At 47.4% G+C, this 23573-nt stretch overlaps 1 protein-coding gene across 1 annotated transcript in view; it reads left to right on the top strand.

Annotated features, from left to right (window-relative positions):
• Positions 1–3067: 3067 nt before the first annotated feature.
• The window catches only part of PKDCC (protein kinase domain containing, cytoplasmic), a 32610-nt gene continuing 12104 nt past the window's right edge, over positions 3068–23573 (top strand). The window contains exons 1-5 of the mRNA XM_042822477.1: positions 3068–3721; positions 14995–15117; positions 17979–18250; positions 21494–21573; positions 22501–22608. Coding sequence (XP_042678411.1) covers positions 3068–3721; positions 14995–15117; positions 17979–18250; positions 21494–21573; positions 22501–22608 — 1237 coding nt within the window. The remainder of the gene's footprint in view (positions 3722–14994; positions 15118–17978; positions 18251–21493; positions 21574–22500; positions 22609–23573) is intronic.

The raw sequence follows: 23573 nt of genomic DNA, 5'->3' as shown, positions 1-23573 counted from the left end.
AAATAGACAAGGGAGTGGGTTTCCTGAGAGAAAAGGAAGAAACAACATTAAAGAAAGGAGAGAAAGTGCTTGTTTAGGAAGTACTATAAAGATTTTGCCATGTAAGAACACTCTCTGAAGACTGCAAAACCTACACGTTCAAGGGATTGAAGTCTGGCAGGGCAGAGGATGATGGAGAACTTGGCTGTGGAGAAGCCCGCACCCAAAGGTACAGCCCTGGGTGTTCAAGGGATCTCGGGCCTCCCGGCTCAGGCTTTCCAAAAAAAAAAGCTCCACTTCCATACAAACAGCCAGAACAGGTGGCCAGGAATTCAAAAGATTATGAAGTCCTTTCAAAAAGCATTAACTCCTAAGTGCCAGAGAGAAGCAGTGCTAGCACACAAATCTTCTGGAAGAACCAGTGACCCTGCAGAAGCTCTGACAGATCCCAGCTCCCACAGACGTGTTTCCAGCTGTGTTTTTTAACTGAGGACCTGAAGCTGCCCAAGATTGGAATTCATGGTATCGTTAAGTTTGGTAAAGACCTCTATGATCATCTGGTGACAGCAACAGCGCCTGGGGGAATGGCATGTAGCTGCTTCAGGAGAAGAGTAGCTGGGGGTTAGGGAAAGGTTCTGCACAACAGGGTGGTGGGCATGGAACAGCCTGCCCAGGGCAGTGGGCACGGCCCTGAGCTGCCGGAGTTCAAAGAGTGCTTGGACAGTGCCAACAGACATAGGGTTTGAATTCTGGGTGCTCCTGTGTGCAGACAGGGGTTGGACTCACTGATTCCTGTGAGTCTAGATTCTGTGATTCTGTGATTCTACAACCTGGTCCAGTCATCATTCCACCCCCACCATGCCCACTAACCCCATCTCTCAGTGCCACATCTCCAAAGTTCCTGAACACCTCCAGGGATGGTGACTCCACCACCTCCCTGGGCAGCTTGTGCCAGTGCATCACTGCTATTTTTGAGAAGAAATGTTTCCTAATATCTAACCTGAAATATGGGATTTGGGGTTTTGGGGCCTAGAGCCAAAATCTCAGGATCAGTGGATCAGTGGAGAGTCACTTGAAAGCTGGTGTGAGAACAAGGACAGCAGTGCTCTGCTTGGCAGTAGCATTGCTTCCATCGCCGGGCCGGGTTGGGGGCCCAAGTAAAGTTGACGTGGAAAGATGCGCTTCAGCCCTCGCTCCCTCTGCAGCGCTTCACGTTTCCCAGCGCCACTGCCAACCTGAAAGCCCCGCGGGTGCGCCCAGTGCCGCGGAGTCAGGGATGCTCTCAGCGCTGCGTCCTAAGTGAGGACACGGGGGAGCGGCGGGGCAGAGGGAAGCCTCGGGCCGGCTCCGTCGGGAAGCAGCGCGGCCCCGCGGGCTGTTTGCTGTCGGCCGCAGCTCGCTGTTGACTTTGCCCGGTAGCTGTGTTTACAGAACCGTGTTGGTTTTGCTGGCAGCGCGCTGTAGCGAGGCCGCAGCCCCTCTCGCCGTGCCGCCCGCCCGCCTCGCCGCCCTAATCAGCGGCAGGCCCCGGGCGAGGGGTAATTAAAACCATGGAGGGACTCTCTGGCATTTGAAATCTGTCTCTCGACATCAAAGGGCTCCGCACAAGTCGTCCTCCAGAGGTCTGCTCCCATATCTAAATGAGCGATGTATTTCATGGTATCTGTCGGGAGGGATATAATGAAGAAAAGCGGCTAGGAGATGGGACGCGATGCGAAAAGCAGGTGGGCCGCTTTCATCTGCGGCGAAGCATCTGTTTTGCGGTCGGGGCTGTCCGCTGCCGTGCACCGCGCATATGAGGCGGGCGCGGAGCTTCCGCGGACGCGCAGCCCCCAAGCCGGGCTGCACCGTGCCCCTAAACACGATTGTTCCACGACTTCATCCCGTCCCCGGCTTTGCAGAGCTGGGGAGCGCTGGCTGGTACCGAACCGGCTGTAAATCCCCATCCGACCACGGAAAGCCGCAAGCATGGACAGAAACCATTGGGCAATGGGGAGCGCGCGGCTCCGGGGCTACAGAGCGATCCGCCGGGCGGAGCCCCCCCACGGAGCGGCGGGGAGGCTTTATTGGAGGCGGTGATTACGCGCCCCGCTCTGTTTATGGGGTGATTACGGCCCTGCGGGGCCGGAGGCTGAGCCGCCCCGAGCTCCCGGGAGAGCCGTGGCTTATTTCTTTCATTTTTATTTATGTGCGTGCCATGTGTATTGCCCCGATCGCCGTCCCTCTTCCTCCTTGGAAGCGATTTCCCGCTGCCATTGTGGTGAACTTTGCCTCGCCGGCCTCTTAGCGGCTTTCCTCCCGCTGATGGGCTCTCCTTTGTGGCAGCGGCTCGGGCTGATTGTGCTTGTTAATTAGTTGCTAACAGCGTCGTAATGTGGCCTTGATGGATAACCGTGTCATTAGCGCTCCCCCCGGCGATTCGCACCTCCGGCAGCGTGAGGACTGCGATTAACAGCTCCATGCCGAGCGTGTGATACATTCCCCGCGGTACCGCTCCCTCACGGCCACGCGCGTCCTTCGGGGCCGTGGCACATCCCGGGCAGCTCCCTCGTTCCCCCGACGGCGGCGCCCCAGCCCCGGCCCCGCCGGAGAGAGAGCACGGGGCCGCGGTTCCCGTTGGGGTGGGGGGGGGATGGGGGGGGAAGGACACCGCCCGGCAGCTGCGCTGCGCTCCGCCCCGCTCCGCCCCGCGCCCTCCCCGCCGGGGGGCTCGGCCGAGCCTGGGAGATGTAGTCCCGCTCCCGGGCCAGGCGGCGGCCGGCGGGGCTGCTCCGGGGGACTACGTTTCCCAGGCCCCCCTGCTGCTCGGCCGGAGGGCCGGGTGTCAATCAGGGCGCGTCAGCGGAGGGAGCGACCCGGGGATCCCCCCCGCCCCCCCGCCCTCCTCCACTCCCGCTAATAATAAGTGCCGGAGAGCCGAGGAGCGGGGAGGCAAGTGTCATGCGGGTGCGCCGTAAGGGGCCGAGGTCCGGCTGAGCGCCCGGCCCCGCTCCGCCGCCGGCGCAGCCTCGGGGAAAAAGCGGGGAGAGCCGAAACGAGCCCTGCGGCCGGTTCCCGGGGAAGGGGCGAGCACGGGAGCGAGGGGGCGATGAGGCGCAGGAAGACGGCGGTAGCGGCCGCCTGCTGCCTCGCCCTGCTGCTGGGCACCCTGCTCAACGTGCTCTTCGTGCCCGGCTCCGAGCTCCCTCCGCCGCCGCCCCGCGACGGGGCCCCCCCATCCCCGCCCGGCGCCCCCCTGGAGCCGCCGGAGGAGGAGGGCGGCGGCGGGCGAGCTGCGTTGGCGCGGCAGCTCCGCGAGCGCTACGAGGAGGTTCTGCGCTACCGGCAGCCGCGGGCGGCGGGGGTGCGCCGGGCGGTGCGGCCGCGGGAGCGGCGCCTAATGGACCTGGCCCCGGCGCGCACCTCGGCCGAGCAGCAGCAGCAGCCGCGGGGCCGGGCGGCGGCGGAGCGGGGCCGGGCCTCGGCCGAGCTGGGGCTGGAGCCGCCGCCGCTGGGCTGCCGCGAGCTGCGCGCCGCCGGCGGCGTGCAGTACCTGGGCTCGGGCTACACCAAGGCCGTCTACAAAGCGGTGCTTAACCGGTCTCTGGCCGTGGCGCTGAAGGCGGTGGATTTCGGAGGGCACGACGTCGCCCGCTGCGTGCGGCAGTTCGCGGCTCTGGCCGACTGCTACCGCTTGGCCGCCTACAAGATCGTCAAGGAGATGGTGCTGCTGCAGCGGCTGCGCCACGCCAACGTCCTGCAGGTAGGCGCCGGCGGCGGGGCTGTCCTCGACGTGAGCCGGGAGCGGGGTAGCAACGGGGCGCTACGGCCGGGAGGGCAGTGCCTGCGGTCCCGACGGCGGCGCGGGGCCGGCGAAGGGGCCAGGGGAGACCCTCCGGAAAGCATCGTGCGGGTGTAGACAGCCCCGAAGGCTGCGCCATAGGGCGTCGACGGGGCTCCGAATGGGTTCGTTCCGATGGCAGTGCCGCTATTTCGAATAACGCGAACGTTCCGGTAGTGTAAAAACGGAAAGCGGAGGAGACGGTGTCACGGTAGGCGGCTTTTGAACTGAATCGAGGAGTTTTGTATTTCTTCTCCGTCAACAGCAGGAGTGGCAGCGTCAGGCCCCCGCGGTCGCAGCTCTGGAGTTGAAAGTTCCGCTTAACGAGTGGGCAGCTGCGATTCATCTGCAGGAAAATAAGAATTGAGCCTCCCTCCTTCCTTTCAATTTCCATTATCTTTCCTCGTGCGCGAACCGCAGAGAGCTGCCATTCCGGTAGCGATGTGCCTCGCTCCTTTGGTTTCCGATGGAACACCCCGGGTGCGGTAATTACCCGGGTGCAGCAGAGCCAACAGCGGGGTATGAGCACGTCCCGTTCCCCGGTGCCAGGGGAGGCAAGGAAGGCTTGGGTCCGGAAGCCTCTCGGCCGCTCCGCGGGCGTCGGGGGAAGAAGCGCGGCCCCGCGGCAGGACGAACCCTCGTGAGGGTGATTCAGTGCCGCCCCGTTTAAAAATAGCGCGCTGCTAAATTAGAACCATCTTTTCGGTTTCGTGACGGTTTTGTCATCGCCTTTTGCTTTGGTTGTACCCCGGCTCTGTCAGCCGGAGGAAGCGCACCGGGAGTCCCTTGGAATCCCTGAAGTACAGGGACGGCCGGGGAAGTGCCGCTCTGCTCGGTGAGGCAACACCAAGGGAGGAGGCTGCAGCCTGACCCGACGGCCGCATCAGGGCACGGCGGGGCCGGGAATGGGGCTTCGATGGCAGCCGGGAGCCGTAAACGGGGGAAAGTGGGAACGGGCGACCAACGGCAAACCGACGATGTCTCTAAAGTCTGAAAAGGGGACGGGATCCTTTGGTCTCTATGCTGGAACTCTCCGTGTTTTCAGTGGAAGCCGGCCCAGGGCGGTATTTGGGCTTAGAAATCACTGTCCGAGCATTGCGGCCGAGGGAGAGGAAAGGGGTTCGAAAGCCAAACCGTCTCCTCCCCTCTTCTCTGGCCCTTGACAGCCGCTTCCATTTTACCCTCGGCAGCCGCACTCCCACTGCTCGCGGCCGTCGAACGCATCGTACCGTTCTGGGGCTGCCTGTTCTCCTGGCAGGAGGGGGACCGGCGCTGCCCCTCGCCTTGCCGCTGCCACCTGCTCGCGGCTGGAGCGGCTCGGAGTGGTGAAGTGGCACTGGTGGGGCTGGAAATGAAGTTCGGTGTAGGTTTCGTCCTAAGGAAGGAGGTTTTCCTGTAAATCTCGGGCAGCTGACAGCTTGAAGTGTAGTTTGTAAGATAACAGACTTGTTCTTTACTGTCTCAGCAGTTCCCATTCGGGCCTGTCTCTTGTCAAAATCAGCTTTTATTTATTTATTTATTTATTTAGCCTTCCTTTAAAAAAACTGCTTTACTGTACGATATAGGATAGAGGGGAAAGAGCTCTCTCGGAACGCACCCTGCCCTCAGCCCCGCGTTCTGACACATCCGCCGTGCCCTCCGCCGGGGCAGGAGCCAGATGGGTCGGCTCCGGCAGATGCGGCCAATCAGCGCTATTACAGGAACGTGGAAAAGCGGAGAGAGGAGAGCGGGTCCATCCTACTGAAGGGTTGCTTTGCTGCCGCGCTCCCATCCCCTGGGCCGGGCAGGTGCAGGCAGCGCTGTCGGTGAGTCCGCAAGGTCGCTAGGAGAAGAGGGGCGGTGCGTTCGGGAGGCTTTTAGAACGAAACGCAGAGGGGAAAGAGAAGCAAGCAGGTCGCTGATTTATTGGAACGAAGGATTTCGCGGCCCGCTAATTGCTTTGCAGCCGCTCCCCGTCTGACGCGGTGCCCGAGCTCTCCCTTTCCTTCCGAGCTGCGGTTTCTTTGCTCGCAGTGCTGCGATGCCGCTGTGTGAACGCCGTGTGATCGGAGAGGAAGGTGATTGAGTGCTCTTTAATCCCTCCCCGCCCTTGTTTGAGGAAGGAAAGAGAATCAAACCATTTGCATTTAATTTCGGACAATGGCAGGATTGTAAAGGCACAAAGGTGATGTTTGATTTGCTGTAATGATGTGATTATGGCCCCGAAGTATCACAAGGTAGGGTGCTGCCCTTCGTGGCGTGAGCGTGCCCTCCTCTTTGGGACATCTCTTTCTGCTGAAGCAGAGCAGGGAGGTTTGGCACTGCAGACGTCGGGAGAAGTGCGAGCTCCTGTCCGTGCCAGCCATCTATCAGCGCTCACAGGAGCGCTCCTTCGTGTCAGAAGAAGCCGCCGGTTTTTTAAAAACAATCACAAACCCTCAACGGAAGGTGATGCCGGCTTTGTCTGCAGCCGGTGGTAGGGGAAGGAGCGCCCGGTACCCGCAGCTCGGGGAGAATTCAGCGCTCGGCTGGCTTAGCGTGTGCCGATGGGGAACTGGGGCGGCACTGCAGCGGGAATCGATTCGGTTCACAAGCGTGTGTTTGCTACTGACTGATTTTAGTGCTACTGTGATGGTATTTGTCGCTCTTAAAATACGTATTTATATATATACATCGTTACTTAAAGTTGTACTAAATGTAACACTTAACTGACAAGCTCCGCGGTGCAGGATTTGCTAGCTGACCGTATTTAACACACCCAATTTTAAATCGGATTTCCTTCTCTTTGCAAGTGATAATTACCGACCTTTTTACCATAATGGTTTCCCTATAGGTATGCGCAGTCAGGGGGATAGGGCACAAGGCTTACTTTTAGCATGAAAATCCAAGTGGTAAAGCTCTGAATGGGTGTTGCGTGTTCTAGGTGGAAGCAGACAGTCTTTCCAAGTGCGAAGAAGTCCAATATACAATTAATTTCAGTGCAAGCATATTTGCAAAGGAGGGACTCTGGAAGGAGGAGTCCTCCCCCGTTCTTGCATGAATTCAGCGCTGTGTTCCCAGAAGCAGGGGGAAGGGAAGCGCAGACCGTGAAGCCATGGTGGAAGCAGCCACTGGGGGAACCTCCCTGCCGTCAGCAGATGGGCAGTGGGTGAATGCCCTTTGTGGTGGCCATGGTGCAGGATGCCGACTGACAAACCTCGCTGCCACCAGGCAGGGTGCCCGGCAGCGAGCCTTCGTTTGCAGCTGAGTGGGGCTTAACCATGAAAGCTTTGCATGCTGCTGATCTGAATGGCTGGTCAGTGGCTGCTGATGCCAGGTGATGGGTGACTGCATGAGTTTCTGAGTTTGGGATGGGACAACAGTTGTTGGGAGTGTACCTTGCAAAGTGAAATGCCAAATGGGCTGGGATTTTTTTCTTTCTTTAAGTAGTCACATTGAATTGCTCATGGGCAGGGTGGCTGACGATGTGATGTGGGGACAGACTGGCTCTGTCTGCTGAACTGTGGGAGCAGAGGAGCTCCAGACCTTGTGTAGCATGGAGAGGTTCTCATGCTGCTGGCCACTTCCTTCCTTTGGTGAAGGGCAGCAGCTGTGTAGTCTGCTTGGTTGCTCCACGTTACCTTTCACAGAGACGAGGCCTCCAAGCCACCTGGGTGTCATGTTGATCCTGAGGTCGTTGATGTTAGTGAGTGTGGGATGTTGGCAACGGATGCTGATGTGGTAGAGAGGAAAGCAGGCAGTGCCACCTACTGATGGCTGAGTGGAGACAGCCTGCTGCAGCAGCATGTGTCCCTGTAGCCCCGAGGAGCTCGGGTGGAGTGGAGAAGGGCAGGGAGAGCAGACAGATGTGGTTTGGCGAGGAAAGAAGAATTACACAAAGTGCTTCTTTATTGCGAGACTGCTTCCCAAAAGGCCCAGATGTTATCCTACACTTTTAAGAGTGAAGAAAGGATCTGTTAACAAGAACGCCAGAGCTGCTGGAAGCACAGGGCTGATACAATTGCAAACCAGCTCTGTCACCGTAAGGCAAGCCCTACATCTTGATGCTCCAGTTGCCAAAACCTGACTTTTCCCATTTAATTGCATGGGATGTTCAGCTTGCAAATCTGTTGGCAGGGAGAGATTTCCATAAGGCAAGAGCACGTGCCTCCAAATTAGCAAAAAGTACTGCATCCTCCTTACTCTTGAAGACTGCTTTCATAAAACTAATCCCGATCAGTTGTTGAATGATTTCTATGATTGGGTTTCTGGTTTATGTGCCATGTAAACCATTCCAGAAGACTCTGGTTTGAATTTCTGTCTCCTTTAATGGGAGCTGTTGACTTGTAACCTCCTCCAGATTCCTTTGGGGAGCCTGGCCCTGCTCCTTCCTGTGGTGGGGCAGGAACATGGGTGGGCACTGTTTTGTTCCCCTTTGCTGCTTGCCTGTTCCAGAGGAGCAGCAAGGAGTGAGCAAGGCCATGCTTTCCTCTGACCAACGGGGCTTGGAAACCAGTTCTGACCAGGGTGATGATATGTGAACTGTAAGGCAAATCTATGGGCTTGAAGTTTTTTCAATCCTTACCCTAAATACAGGGTAGCGGGATAAGCTTAGTATTATATTAACCTTACTTTTCTACTGTAGGTGGCAAATATGAGGTGTAGGAGGTATGAATAATTTGCTTAAGGTAACGTATAGAGTCTTTCAGCGCTAAGACTTAGGACCTCTTTCAGGAACATGGGGAGCCTGTGCTTGCTGCATGGTCCTGGAGAGTGTTGGTGGACCCACACCTGAAAGTGTTGCAACCAGAGTTTGTGATGCCGTCTTCTTTTATGGGCTTTTACATCAACACAGTCATCTGATAGCTCAGATAGGTGCCCAGTGGCCTCTAACTCCCATTACAGTGTTTGTTCTCTGTGATGGGCATACAAAATTTGAAAGAACTAGTTCTCCTGGGCACTATGATAATACTAAATTTGTCTCTGGACTAATTCTAAAGGAGCTGTTAATTTTCATCACACTCATCTGAACCTGGGATTCCAGTTGTATACACTGAATATGAACACTCTAAATCATTTTATGACACATTTGGAACAATGTATTTTGAAGAGAGGGTTTTGTTTTTTTTTTCCCTTGGAATATGTGGCTGCTACCCCAAGCTTGTCCTAACGCTGACAAACTACATAGTGATGTGACTCAGGTGCTGAAAAGGGAGAATTACGCAGATGGATCCAATAGATATCCCAGCAGGTCAAACTTTTCCGATCATGCAGTGCACAAAGATTGTTTGATAGTTTTGTAATGCAAAATATTGTCGTAATAAGGGTTAAACTTCTGGGGCAGTGGAGCTGAATGCAGCCACTGTGGATGGAGGTCAGGGCAGACTATGGTCTGGCTATTTACAAGATAATGAACTGCGCCTCCAGTGATATCAGCGCCTTCCCATTGAGGTCCTGGCTGGATGAGTGATCTATTTGTCCTCACAGAAGGCTTTACAAGAGTAGACTACTTGTGTGACTAAATATTTGCAGGGCTAGGCCTTGAGCTTGTGCAGTGCAATGCAAATTCAGAGTGCTGTAAATGTTTTTAGAAGAAGAATTTTCCACTTCAGAGTGTAAGGAAAGCAGGGTGAGTAAATGGCAGATAACGTTACTAAATCTTAAGATTATAGCCAATGTAATATATGTCAGATGAGTAGGCGTATGAAGATATGTGTACACACATACTGATAAAATACATAGAGAGGTATCTGTGGATATGCTGGTGGATGTATATGGTCAGCCGTAATATCTGTGTATTTCTAAATAATGCATTCCAGTTTTTCTATAAATATAATTCCATGTTTAGTAACAGAACCAGGTATGAGGTCCCATACCTTCCAGCTCTTCTGAGTTGAGTGCTATTAATAATACCACATTTATAAATAAAAGCCTGGGCAGAGCTGCGAATGTTGAATTACTGTGTGAATTCCCCCTGCTTGCTGTCGGTTCCAGTGCTCGGCAGCAGCAGCAGGAAATTCTGCCTCAGTTTTCAGCGTGCAGCATTGAGCCTGGTCCTGGGTGGTGCTGAGCCCTTGCAGTCTGAATGTGTTCTTCAGAGAAGCTCAGAGCTCAACAAGGCTTGATTTTTTTCCATTTTGATGAGAAAAATTAATTTACTTCTCACACACCATCTCTTTATGTTCTGTAGCAGCAGTGCCGACCTCATATTGATCTTTATATTGAACTCATCCTTTTCCCAGGGGGAGACTACAGATCGGCAGATGCTTTTGAGCTGAGCGAGGTGGCAAATACATGTTTAAATAAACATGTAGGTATAAATAATATAAGGATGAAAATAGTGTGTATTCATAATGGAGAAACACAGAAATTCATGTATTTAGTCACCTCACGGATGGAATGTGACATGCACAAAAATATGTATATACTTATGTGTGCATACAGTCAGGAATAAAAAAACATTTAGAACTTGGGAGATCGGTAGGTCTTAGAGTGATGTCACTCTCAGGTGGTGACAGGTGGATCCAAGCATTGGTTGCATCAAATTTATGGTGGCTTTGATAGCGGTGAGGAAGTACAAGCTTCTGAAATGTGCCTTTTTGACATGCAGCAGTCCAAACAAACGGCTTAATGAGATGCTGCCAGTGTCACTGGCATTTTTTATTTCCCCTTGGCACCAAATCACTGTAAAATCTGATACTGATGCAGCCAGTTCTGACGAGGTAAATCTATGTCCATGTGCTTTGGAAAATAAAGGACATGGCAAGCATTTGCTGCTGTTGCTCTTCATGATTTTTTTTTTTTTTTTTTAAATTGTCCTTCTCTCTTGTAAGTTTGGGCAAACTCTTCTTGAAAGAGAGAATGAAGTCTGATGTAATGTCATTGTGTGACTGCAGGAAGGGGTTGTCCTGAAGGCTCCAAGTTGGGAAGATTTCTTGTTCAGTATGGGATAGTGGGGTTGATTTCCAGCTTCTGTGGCTGTGGAAAAAAATATGAAAAACATGAGCATGAAGGGCTGAAAACCAGGAAGGTGTAGGGAAAGCTTCACAGCATGCTGTGGTTTTTAGTAAAACTGTATAAATAGTACAGATCTGTATAAATAGTACAGATCTTGGAGTATGGGGGGATAGCTACTGACTAGGAGGACCAGGTCCCTGCAGGCCAGTGGCTGCTGGATTCTGTCTTGGTAGGCACCTTGGGTCCACGAGATGTAGCTCTGCCTCAGCATTTATTTCTCTGGGGGAAAAACCCGAGGAACAAACAAAAACCCAGGAAGGATGCCTAGCTAATGTGGGAGGGCCTGTTTGCATATCCTTGCCCTGCTGATGACAGCTTAATAAGCTCCTTTATTTTGTGTTTTTATTCAGCAAGCTTGTCATCTCTTGTGAAGGCTCTGACCTCTGCTTTCACTGTCCCCTTGGCTTGTCCCGGAGGGTACTTCTGTCCTGTAGCTTGTAGGGCTCTGAATGGAGTGGGCCATGGTTCCTTGGAGCAGTGCTGCTGCTGGGGGATGCCCCACTGTGGGGTTGGAGAGTGCAGAGCAGAACAGGGCTTAGTCTTTATGAGTGAGGAAACCCAAACAGACCAGGGAGAATTCAGTAAACAGGGCTGCCCTAAATGAGTTACGACACATGATGTGAGAACAGCTAAACATTTTGTAGCTGGCTTCCATTTTTTTCTAAACAGAAAGCAAGGCATCCCAGTACCGTGACTGTTTGCTATTAGATCCTGCACAAAAATATATTGGGGTGGCATTTAACTTCAGTGACTGGGTATATCAAAAAGATGTGGGTTGTATTTCTTTCCACTCATTTAATTGGAACCATGCTGCAAAAGAGTATGAAAGCCATCATTCCTTAATATTTCCAAAGAGCAGCTCTGTGACGCTGAAGCTGATGTCCGGCCTGACAGGATTTTGCATAGAGGAGGCATTTTGGATCATCTCCTGCTTCCAGCCAAATTTGCTTTCCCTGGGTTATTATTTTTTCTTTGCATTATGTGCATCCAACTGCCTGTTTCATACCTCGCTGTCTGGGAATACAAACCTGTTTGTCTCATTGCAGGCCTTAGAATGTGTAGGCCAAATAAAAAAAAAGGGGGGGGGAAGAAATAAAATGTTTTGTGTAATAACTCCATGCGTATTAACAAGCCAGTTATGAAAGGGCCGAAGATTACTGTCTCTGAGTATTTTGCTTCCATTATATATTCCGTACTTGGTAAGCATCTGCGTTCTGGGTGTTGGTTATCAGGATTGGGGGAGTGAATGTAACTGTTTTAGATGCTTAATTGGCTGTTGGGACATACCTAGTTTGTAATCATCATAATTGCACATACAAGTATGACCATATAATTACATGTGCATTTTTGCATTTAGTTGCATGACTTCACTTAGAAAAGCATAAATGCAGCCCAATAAGTCCTTTATATCTCAAAATTCTGTGCTTTTATAACTCTATATAATTATGTAATAGCGCTGCATCTGGAGAGGTTTCACTTAAGCAATAAAGAGCTCAGGTTAGATTATATATTTTTTAAGCTAGACCTACACAAACTTGTTTGGTGCTGTGTTTCACTGGTGCGGTTGGTGAATTCAGCAGTACTTGTGTAAGAAAATATTCTTCTGAGAATAAGGAACCCAGTGTGTATCAAGCTCATTTCAGCTTCTGCAGTGACTGAAGCGAGTAGATGGGCAATAGAATAGTAAAATGTACCCTGAATACTCAGATGCTCAGACAGCAAAGGCTTTTGCCAACGTACTAATTGATTGCCCAAATAGAATTACTGCTTAAAAGTTCCAGTTCTCTGAGAACAAATTGAAACTTAACTATGGCAACTTATGGATCGAGATAAAATAGATACAAGTAGGCACTGTAATTGATTTCATCTGCACGTAAGTAGTAAGACTGATCTATCAGTATTTTATGTGTGTGGATATACATGTATCCCATTTTATAATCAAATTCATGTTTAATTGTTATCTTCCTTCTTTCAGTTCTTGGAATAGTTTCTACAAACACGAGACTGTCGAACAAAGTCTGATGTCTTGTTTGAGTTCTTTGTTGCTGTGACTCAACACTTAACTGTGACAGTGTTGTTTCCCAGTGTCTATTCCTTTTCATTTCCCTGAGGGCATTTTTCCCCACTGAGTAACAGTGAGCACTACAGACAAGTGCTGAGTTCACAGTGAAGGAGCAGAAGTTTCATTCTGACACTCACATATGTTTTTCTCTCTGTCGTCTCACACGAGGGGAGTGAAATACCCAGTAAAAATTGCAGACTTCAGCTCGTGATCCGTCTGTGCTGAAAGTTTTGGCTTTCTCTGAACATCGGTAGACAGTGCACTAAATATTTTCATTGAGTTTCATTCCTATTTTTGTTTAGAAGATTTAAGCAGATGTGTGTTTATGTGGCCATCCATGATTGCTCATTGAACATGCATTCCTAATTTCTGTAAATATCTGCACAAAAATGGTGTCAAGACACCCAAGTCCCATCCGAATGACTCTGGCTTAGGAAATTACTGCTGCCGTGGCTGCAAGGAGGAAGGTCTGCTTTTCCCATTTCATTTGTTCCAATCAACACCCATCCCAAGCTCTCAGTTGTGCATCAGTGCCAAGATCTTTTTGGCGCGCCTTAGAATAAAATCTTCTAGCTCTTTTTTTGTTTAGATTAAACTCTGTGTTTAAGCTGTTGTTTTGAAATGCAGTGCCATCTTTACACCAAAAAGAAAAACTGTTTATTTCACTTGCGTTTTTGGAACGCTTTTTTTCACTGAAATGCTGACAGCTCCTGTCGGAGCTAGCAGCCTTGTTCGGAACAAGCCACGTATTTGCTGACTTCGCCCCGCTCTTTGCTTTTCTGCTTGTGAGGGTCACAAGCTGGAGGAGCACGCCCCATACCCAGAGCTGCTCGTGGCAGCAGCTGTCTGTGGCTACTCTCGTTCCTCTGGCTCTTGGTTTTGCTGGTGGCCTTGCAGTGGATGAGTCTGTCTTCTGTGGGGCTGTACCATGTCCCCCAGCATAGGAGAGATCTTCATCAGACTCAATGAGCTCTGTAGAGCTAAAAAGGGGTTTGGAAAAACATCAGGTTACTCTGGGAAAGCAGAGATGAATAGAACCAGAGCACTTTCTGAAGCTGCTTTTCTCTCTTTCTTTCTCTCTTTCTCTCTCTCTTTTTTTTTTTTTTTTTTTTTTTTTTTTTTTTTTTTTTTTTTTTTTTTTTTTTTTTTTTTCTTTTTTTCTTTTTTTCTTTCCCCTTCCCTCTCCCTCTAACCCTTCTATTGTTAAGTTTATTTGACTGGGGGCAGAGATTACATTTAATTTTATTTCATGTTCATGCTGTTCTGGCTGGGAAGTTGCAATCAGATCCTTATCAGGCTCCTTTAACTGCCTCTCTGCCAGGGCTTGGCATGTGGCATATAAAGCCTGTCCCTGTAGCTGTGTCAGACGTCCCACTCCATATAAAGCAAGCTGGCTCTTTCCCACAGCCCTTAAATATTCTTCTTGGGCAGTTATTTGTGCAAGTGGAAATTAATCACTCAGATGTCCTTGGAAAGCGAATGCAAGAAGGAGCTGGAGCATGGCCGAAATTGCCATTTAAATTCTTTTAAATTGAAGAATCTACTGGCAGATAATATTTTGAAATATTTGTCCTTCTTTAATGGTACTGCATATGAAAGTCCATCAAGTAGAGCAAGAAGCAATTTCTGGCTGGCAAACGATAAGTTCTGGTATTTCAATTGCGTTTCAAGTTGTATTTCACTGAAATGCACAGTCATTGCACAAATAATAGCTCTATGGAAATGTCATTAAAAGATTTTTTTATGTCTTTTAAACAGTCATATTTAGGGAAATTTTAAGAAAATCAAGTCATCTTTAGCCAGATTTTGCATAGACTAAGCTATTTTTTTTTTTTTTTTTCCTGTTAGTGTTCTGTTTCTATGTTTATGGATTATTTTAGTTTTTTTCTTAAACATTTGTTGATGTGAAATCATGCATGGCCGCTTTACTTGCCTGGAGCGGTGTGACACCCATAGGGGCTGTGCTGGCTGCTTCAGGAGCTTCCTTTGGGGGTTTCAAGGGAATGTTCCTCAAATGAGGGGATCCAAAAGCTGCTGGGGAGGGCTTCAAGGCAGCTAAATGCCTTGTAAGAAACATCTACTGTGCATCTCTTCCTCTGTGAAACATAAAAGCGTGCAAAGATGTGTTACACTGATACTGCTCTGTGATTTTTTTCAGCTCTATGGCTATTGTTACCAAGATAGCAACGACATCCCAGACACACTGACAGCCATCACCGAACTAGGCTCACCTTTAGAGATGATTCAGCTTTTACAGACTTCCTGGGAAGATAGATTTCGAGTAAGTATCAACTGTTTAAAAGGGACGTGCAAGAGAGCAATGAACACAAAAACAACATGATGTGTGAAACTTAAGTTATGTACAGAGTGGTATAATTCACGTTTATTCAGCATTTGCTTTGCTTGTGATTGCATCTTGGTTTACATGCAGAATTTAATGCTCCTTTTCTGCAGTGTTTAATATGCTGTGCTGTTTTGTCTGTCAATGTTATCTAATTGTAGCTGGCTTGTATGCTTTTACATTGTATCTGCAAAAGTTTCTTACTTGTTAAAGCTCGAAGCTCAGAGTTCTTGGCATTGAGCGTTCCGCTCCACAACTGGAATTTAAACAATAGAAGGATGTTACTTTTCTATCCTGATCATTATCCTAGGTTGATTTTATAATTGTTTTCTTCCACTTCCTCTTCTGCTTGTCTTTTATGGGGGGAGAGTGAAAGCAGTGTACACAAATCTGAAAGGCGGCTTGTCCACTGCACTGGCAATTTACCAGGAGCACGAAGGTCACACTTAATTTGTCCAAAATGAAGCCAGACTGCAGCAATGCTTTGATCAAGACAGCGCTGTCTCAGTCAGTGTACACTGGGCTGTCTAGTCGACTGAGGTTAACTCCCCAAGACATTTCAAGGCAGCAATAGTTTTCATCTAAAACACTTTGGGCTGTATGGCTCCATCTGTATGGGAGAATTAAAGTGCCCTTGACTAAGCTGGGTGACTGCGGTATGCTACAGCCTACGTCTATACTGTTACAGTTGGTGCTCTCAAGGCTGGGTGGCTGTGTGCAAGATGTCTATCAGGTAGGGGCCTATGGCAGTGCTGCCTTCTGAGTTGTGTTTGGGAACAATGAGGGAGCTCAACTTCAGCTCCCTTCTCCTGGGAGAAATATGTCTATAATAAACAGAGGTGCTTGTCACAGCTCCATAACAGTAGAAGCAAGTCTTTGTCTCATCTCATCCAAAAACAGACTGTGATGGCATCTGAGTACCCAGTCAATTGCCAAGAGATATGTTAGATGATTGGTAACGAACTGGGAAGTTTCCCGTTGTATGGATATTTCTGAGCGAGCATTTAGAAAGGGAGGTAAAGGAGAGTTGTCTTAGACAAGCTACCAAGCATGAAATTATCTAGGACTCAACTAGCACAGAAAAGAAAGAGGAAATAAAATCATATATCGATATGTAAGACATTCAAGAAACATGCAGGTGCGGCAACTGGGGGTCACAGGTTAGTAGGTGTAGGGGTGGTGAGTTGATGGTTGGACTAGATGTTCTTATTGGTCTTCTCCAGCCTCAGTTATTCTATGATATTTTGCTGACCCAGTCCTGAAAAGGTCTAAATAAATGGCTTGGCTGTTCTTACAAATAATTTCTTGGTGTTGGTCTGTGAAGCAAGCTTCCTCCCCAGGGCAACACTGCTCCAGTCAGCAGAGTGTGATGCAGAGCAAAGCCTTCACTGTTGTACTTAAGGCTTTTGTTGTGCATGGGTTTTCACAACCCAGACTCATAGTAGGTATGTGGGGTATCAGTCCATAGGGGCTCAGAAAGGTTGCCAGTGCAGGAGCAGCATCTTTAGGGTTCGAGAAAAGGCAGTATCAGATGATATCAGATGACAACCTGTATTTTTATCCAAACTAAATTCTGGGTTTGTTGACAATTGAAGATAAGTGTATTATAGGTTGGTTTTGGCTAATACTATGTATTTCAGGATAGTGCGTGAAGGAATTTGTTATACTTTCAGAGGGAGGAAAGGAAGGTCAGCTCTGGCATCCCGTCACTGTGCCTGTATTCATTCACAGGACAGCCATCACTGTGTAAACTTTGGTATCACTTAAGTAGGATAAACGTTCTAGCCCAGTCAAGCAAGGAGGTGATTATAGAAGTGGGGGATAGTCCTAATGTCGCACAGACATGTGGTCTGTGAAGTATAGCTCCAGACATGCTCAGCCTCTGCTTTTTCATGAAGTGCGTGTTTAGGTGTTCCCCTGGGCAAAATTGTTTATGCCCTGAGATCGAATTTTGATTTGACTACTTCAATATATGTGACATTAACAGTGTATGTTAACAGAAACCAAAATTATATATAAACAATAAAAACCTTGCTAGACTGGATAAGACCTGTTATTAGTTTAATATATAGGATAAAAATTCCAATATTTAATTGTGTTTATATTAATGCTATTTTTGCGTTAATTCAAAACAGTGCTTTAGGAAGGGGACTGAGTTCAGCTTTCGTTGAGTTTGCTGTCTAATAAGTTTCTGGAGTTTCCAGCAACTGAAAAGTACAGTGTCTGTGCAGAGCTTCCACCCCACCTTAAAGTGGCACATGGAGGTACACTGTGTACGCAGACTCCTTCTCAACTGGAGAAGAGAAACACAAGGGGAACCCTTATATATGTAATTGTAACAGCAGTCAAAAGGCATGATCAATACAGAAGCAGTGCAGATGCTGTCTGCAGTCTGAGCTTTGACTGTAGGAGGACAGCACTTGGGCCAAAATTCCTAACCTGGAGTTTGTACAGACCAGAAACATAGACTGCATAGTCAAGGCTTGTATGTAATGTGTTATTAAAAGTTAAGGCTTTTCATTTCTATGAAAGTAAGAATAGCAACAATGAGCCATGCTTCAAGAATAGTGTGGGAAAGCACTGGTAAAGAAGCTTATTTTTGTTTCAAGTCTCCAAGGGCTTTACAATCAACTATGTTAATCCTATGAAAAATACCTTTGTTGCAATATTTGGTGTTGAGGATAAGTTATAATGCCCATATTAAGTCATGTGTTTATGAATCTATCTTCAGCCAAAGTGGTTTCATTTTTATGGTCTGTGCTGAGAAAATAATGCTAGGTACCCATGTTTTTGTATTTCAGATATGTCTCAGCTTAGTTCGGCTTTTGCATTATTTGGCTCACTCTCCTCTTGGCTCTGTGACACTGCTGGATTTTCGCCCTCGACAGTTTGTGATTGTGGATGGGGAGCTGAAAGTGACGGATCTAGATGATGCCAGTATTGAGGAAAGCTCTTGCACCAGTAACAGTGACTGCTTTATGGAGTTCCCAGCACGAAACTTCACTCTGCCTTGTTCTGTTGAGGGACGGTGCCAAAACATGAATGAAAAGAGGAACCTCTACAATGCCTACAGGTACATGATCAGTCCTCTGTAAGGTAAAAGAGAATTAAAAGTGGACAAAAAGCCTGCAGCATCATTTAGAGCTATTCATGCCTATGAGTACATCTTGTCTCAGTTCTGTTATTCAAAAGCTATGAATAATTGTTTCATTTAGGAAAATACCATAACATAGCATTTGTAGCTGAGAATATTTTCCACGCTTTGAGTGTGATTCACCACTTAGTCTAATTTCACATTGGTTTAATTCCACTGAATTCTTCACACAAATAACGATTTTTATAATCGTACAGCAGCAGTGCTCACAGACATGAGGTCCCATTAACTCTGTAATGAGACAGTTCTCCCAGCACTTCTTTGGTGTAATGGTCACCACATGTTTCTTACCACCAGCTGAGGTGGTGGTGCCGTGACGTGGGGATGTGGAGGTGGCAGGTTCATGGCGAAACAGTCAGCTGTGGAGGGAAGCCACTGGCTGAAGCATCCATCTTCCTGTCCAGATATGAGGGTGGAGGAGCTCAAAGCAATGCCATAATGATGTGCTCATTTCTTAGACTTCCCTTTCAAATATCATGCCATTCACTCTTTGCCAGACCACAGTGAGGAGAGCTTCTCCAGGGAGTGTTGTCTGCTTTGGTCCTGGGGTGCTCACCAGCATGTGTGTTGCATTAACTGACCACACTGAAATGGGCTGTGCCACATGACAGCCATCTGCAGTTGTGCAGCATAGATTTTAGCGTGTCCTGCAAAATTTTCTGTTTCTGTTTGCTTGGCTTAAAGATCTTGTTAGGTAGCTAGCTTTAACTTAAGACCATTTTGCTGGTCTAGCTGAGAAACATTTAATAGGCATCCATTCACCTCAGGCTTAAATGAAGATGTGTCTGTGGTATACGGGGCTTGGGGCGGGTTGCTGGTCTCACTGAAGGAAGCAGTCATTTTTATTACAATACTTCCTCTGAACTGCACACTGGTGCGTAACACGCACTGTATCCCTGTGATTTCAGCCCCCAGTTTTGCTTCATGTGGTAGAGACAACTGTTCTTCATTTAACAGCAGACTGATGCTGCGGGAGGTTGCAACCATGCATGATGGACATGGCAACAAACTCTACGCACTTGTCTTAGAAGGCAAAATGTTCAGTTCATTAAGCGTACATTACTTAATTTCCTATTTTCACACTCTTGTTGTAGAATTAGAGATTAAAAGCAGTGTCTGTCAGTGCACAGCAAAGGGGTTTCTTGTGCTGTTGTTAGGTATTAGTCAAAAACAGTGGAATGACAAACAATGCATAAACCTCTTCAAATTTCGAAGTATAGTACGCCCCAACCTTGCAAACACAATTAGCCTATCTGCTTGGTTTCTTTATGAGGTAAATAATTAAAGGAGGAAAAACATTTTAAAAAAAAAAAGAAAGTCTAGTATGCAAGATTTTAAGCTCACAGAAGGAAGATTTAGGTTGGATATCAGGGGGAAATTCTTTACAGAGAGAGTGGTGAGGTGCTGGAACAGGCTGCCCAGAGAGGTTGTGGATGCCCTGTCCCTGGAGATGTTCAAGGCCAGGATTGGATAGGGCCCGGGGCAGTCTGCTCTAGTATTAGATATGGATGTTGGTGGCCCTGTCCTTGAGATTCCTTCCAATCCAAGCCATTCTATGATTTGTCCTGGTCCTGTGTTAGTTTTCAGATTATCTTCTACCATAAATCCATCTCTGTGGATTTTCTCCTGAATCTTTGAGGGACTAATTTTAGAAGCATTGAATAGTTTTGAATGTAAAGCTATTTAATACTTTGAACTATTGACCAATGGGTGAATTCTCCATCACTGGCAGTTAAGATCAGGTAGTTCACCAGTGTCTGTACATTTCAGAATTTCACATGTGGGTGTTTGCTTTAGGACAAGTTAGGTATTCATATAGCCATGGAATAACTATAAGCTCTGTGACTTGCATCTGTTGTGCATATAGGAAAGTAAATGGCAGCTACTGAGTTTTTGCAAAGAGCTATTCGCAATCAGTTGGACTCTGCTTATGGTTATTTTCTAAGCAGAAAAAATGAAGTAAAATTTACCAGATAAATTACTCAATACAAATGTTATTCCGCTCTTTAGATTTTTGTGTCTGTTTTCATTGGATGTTTCATGGCCACGGCTAGAAAAACCTACCTGGAGATAATCCCGCTTGTGAAAATCATAAATATTATTTTTGTAAGGGATTAGAAGGGAGTTAAAATCTCAAGGAAATATTCATTGTGTAAGTGGAATATGTCAACTCAATAATACCTGTGTCTGTGATCAATTTTTGCTATCAGTAACTCAATTTTTTAATTTGTGCTTATATAAGACATCTGCTAGTCTTGCTCCTGAGTATGACTCACTGTAGGTTTTTGTTTGACAATGTGGTCTCTGTATATGAAAAAACGTTTACTTTGCTTTGCAGGTTAGATGTAAAGCAGGGCAATTTCCCAATTGTGTTACTGTTCTGCTCATTACCTAATATTTATTCCCGATAGCTCTGTTTATGTTGTCAGATCCTGAACTGTCCATCTCTATCTTAGGTTGCTATGACACTGAGTTTACAGTGTTTAGTAATATTGGAAGAGAAATAGAAATTTAAAGGAACAATGTGAAATTCAGTATACTTCAAATGATGTTGAATAAAGGCATATTCTTCTCTCTTTTGTGATTAAAAATGATGAAATGAAGAGGATACATCCAAACATGGCAATCCACATGAATGCATCTTGATTTTAGATAAGTGATGAGAACAGAAAAGATGTTCTAAATTGTGGGATTGTTTAAACAATAGAAGAAGTTATTCTTCTCCCTGTTAATTTTAAAGTCTGGAAAAACTGTAGAAAATAAAGTAACAGCCAGTTCTATGAAATGAGCAGAAATCTGATTTATGCACTTCAAGCCTTGAAAAGCCCCTGAGACTTCTGAAGTTGATGGCATCCTCGCAGTTTGTCAACGACAGACAGCTTTGCTAAGAGTTGCATTCTGTGGGGCTTCACAGCACATTTCTGCATTAACGGAACATTTACACATAGTTACAAGGCAGCCTTGTATATAGCAGTGTGGTCTAGTTCTGCCAGGCAGCTATGTGAATAAGCACAGCTATATTTGACTGAAGAATACGATTTTATTTCCTGAATAGGTCAGTGGCTTACAAGCAATAGGAATTTCATTCCTTATGTTATTCCGTAGTTATCCTATGTTTGTAGTTTCTTTTATTTTTCAACATGGATTACTTTTCCTTTCCAGGTTTTTTTTCACATACCTTCTGCCACACAGCGCGCCGCCCTCACTGAGACCATTACTGGATAAGATAGTCAACGCCACAGGTAATCACACTGGATGTGGTAATGCCAGGCTTTTCTTTTTTTGGTGTGACTATCACATGAGGGGATGCTGCTTTCGTATTTGCTGCAAGGAAACTGGATTGTTTTTCTACTCAGGATAAATTTCACCCTGTACAGAAAGGGTAAAAAGGGCCCTGTATACCAGATAAATCCCACTGCGAGATATTAACTATGCTTGACAGAGGTCTGTGCTTCTTCCTGACATGTCTGCGCAGTGGTGAATTGCATGAATGCAGTTTCTATGTTTATCCCAAGGAGCAATCTAGAGAAAAACATCATGGCAAGAGGTTGTGCTGCCTCCTGTAGAGTGTGGTCCTTGTTGCAGAGCTCCTTGTGGTGCCTGGAGAGTCCCTGCCTTTAGCAGGGGGATCTGTAACTACCAATAGGATGCTTACTTGCCTGTTGCCAGTGGTAATGCTGGTGCTTTTATACCTCAGGAGCCAGAGGCAAGTGTAATTACAATAGGCCTTTACTAATGGCCAAGGTAGTGCCTCTGGGACAGGAGCAGCTGTGTGCACCACAGTTCTCTTTTGAGAGCTTTTGGACCTAGGTCTAGGGTCTTTGTGTCTTGCGCTATATTGTGTTCCATTGGGAACTGAATGATGCCAGCCTACTAACAAGCAAATTCTTTGGAGTTCCCTGCATTGGCTGATGTTCATCCCATCTGGGGAGCTCAGTGCAGTGTTTTCTGCTCATGGGCCTTGGCTTCCCAAGTGGATGAGTCAGCATTTGACACGCCTTGCTCACATCCGATAAGAAATATGATTCATGGTCACTTTGTAGTAGCTGATGGACTCCGTGTCCACATCACAGCACTGTCATGGAGCAGCCTCTCTTTGAATGCTGCCTTTCTTTAGTTCTGTGAAGGTTGCTTCTCATCTGAATCATGCTTTTTCTATGCTTTTAAAGGAGAGCTTCATTGGGGGATAGATGAAACAGCTGCTCAACTAGAAAGAGTTTTGAATCTGTATAAGAGTGGAGAGTACCTGCAGAACACTACCCGGATATCGAAGTCTGGTAAAGTATTCTTTCTTGAACCTTAAGATTAAAGATTCTGCTTTGGCTGGTACTTGAGGTTTGAAAGAGGAAATGTCTAGAAAACAGAGACCTTACAAGCTGTTGAAGTCATGCATACAATAATCAGTTGTCTACTTTTTGCTTCCTGGGTACCTTCTGCAGCTGAGTGTAGTGGTTGGGCTTGCAAAGAGATGAGCAGGCTGCAGTGGTAAAAGGAAGCCCAGCATAGCCTGGCTCTCCTAGAGGGTCTGTGGAAAATGTGTTTAATCACATACACACACTTCTTTGCTGTTGGAGCAATAGAACTTGCCCAGACACCAAGACTGATATGGAAATCCCATAAAGATACCCTAGCTCTCTGAGGATTTTCTGAGGCTCATAGGAGTTTCAGAGAATCATAGAATCGTTGGAGTTGGAAGTGACCTTTAAAAGGTTACATAGTCCAGCTCCTATGCATTGAACATGGACACCTACAGCTTCATCAGGTTGCTCAGAGCCCCCCCAAGCCTGACCATGAGTGTCTCTGGGGTCAGGGCATCTACCACCTCTGTAGCCAACCTGTGCTAGTGTTTCCCTACTGTAATTTTTTTTTTTTTTTTCTATTTGCAATCTAATTCTCCTCTCTTTTAGTTTGAAACCATTTCCCCTTGTCCAGTCAGAACAGACCCTGCTAAAGAATCTGTCTCCTTTCTTACAGCCCCCTTTTAGAGACCAAAAGGCTGCTATTAGGTCTTCTGGAGCCTTCACCGCAGTTCTCAGACTGTCTTTGTAAGGGAAGAATTCAATTTCTTGGATCAATGTTGTGACCCCTCCTCTGGATGCTTTCTAACATGTCCACCTATCAATTCTATCTCTTTCCAATTTGGATAGGAGGATGTTGTGGAGGATCATGTCAAAGGCCTTACTGAAGTCCAGATTGATGATGTCAGTGGCTCTTCCCTTGTCCACTGATGAAATTACACCCC

Source organism: Centrocercus urophasianus, unplaced genomic scaffold (assembly GCF_019232065.1).
Source record: "Centrocercus urophasianus isolate 14NV4802_14NV808 unplaced genomic scaffold, USGS_Curo_1.0 seq_10, whole genome shotgun sequence".
Taxonomy (NCBI): domain Eukaryota; kingdom Metazoa; phylum Chordata; class Aves; order Galliformes; family Phasianidae; genus Centrocercus; species Centrocercus urophasianus.
This window is presented reverse-complemented; position numbering and strand designations above follow the sequence as displayed.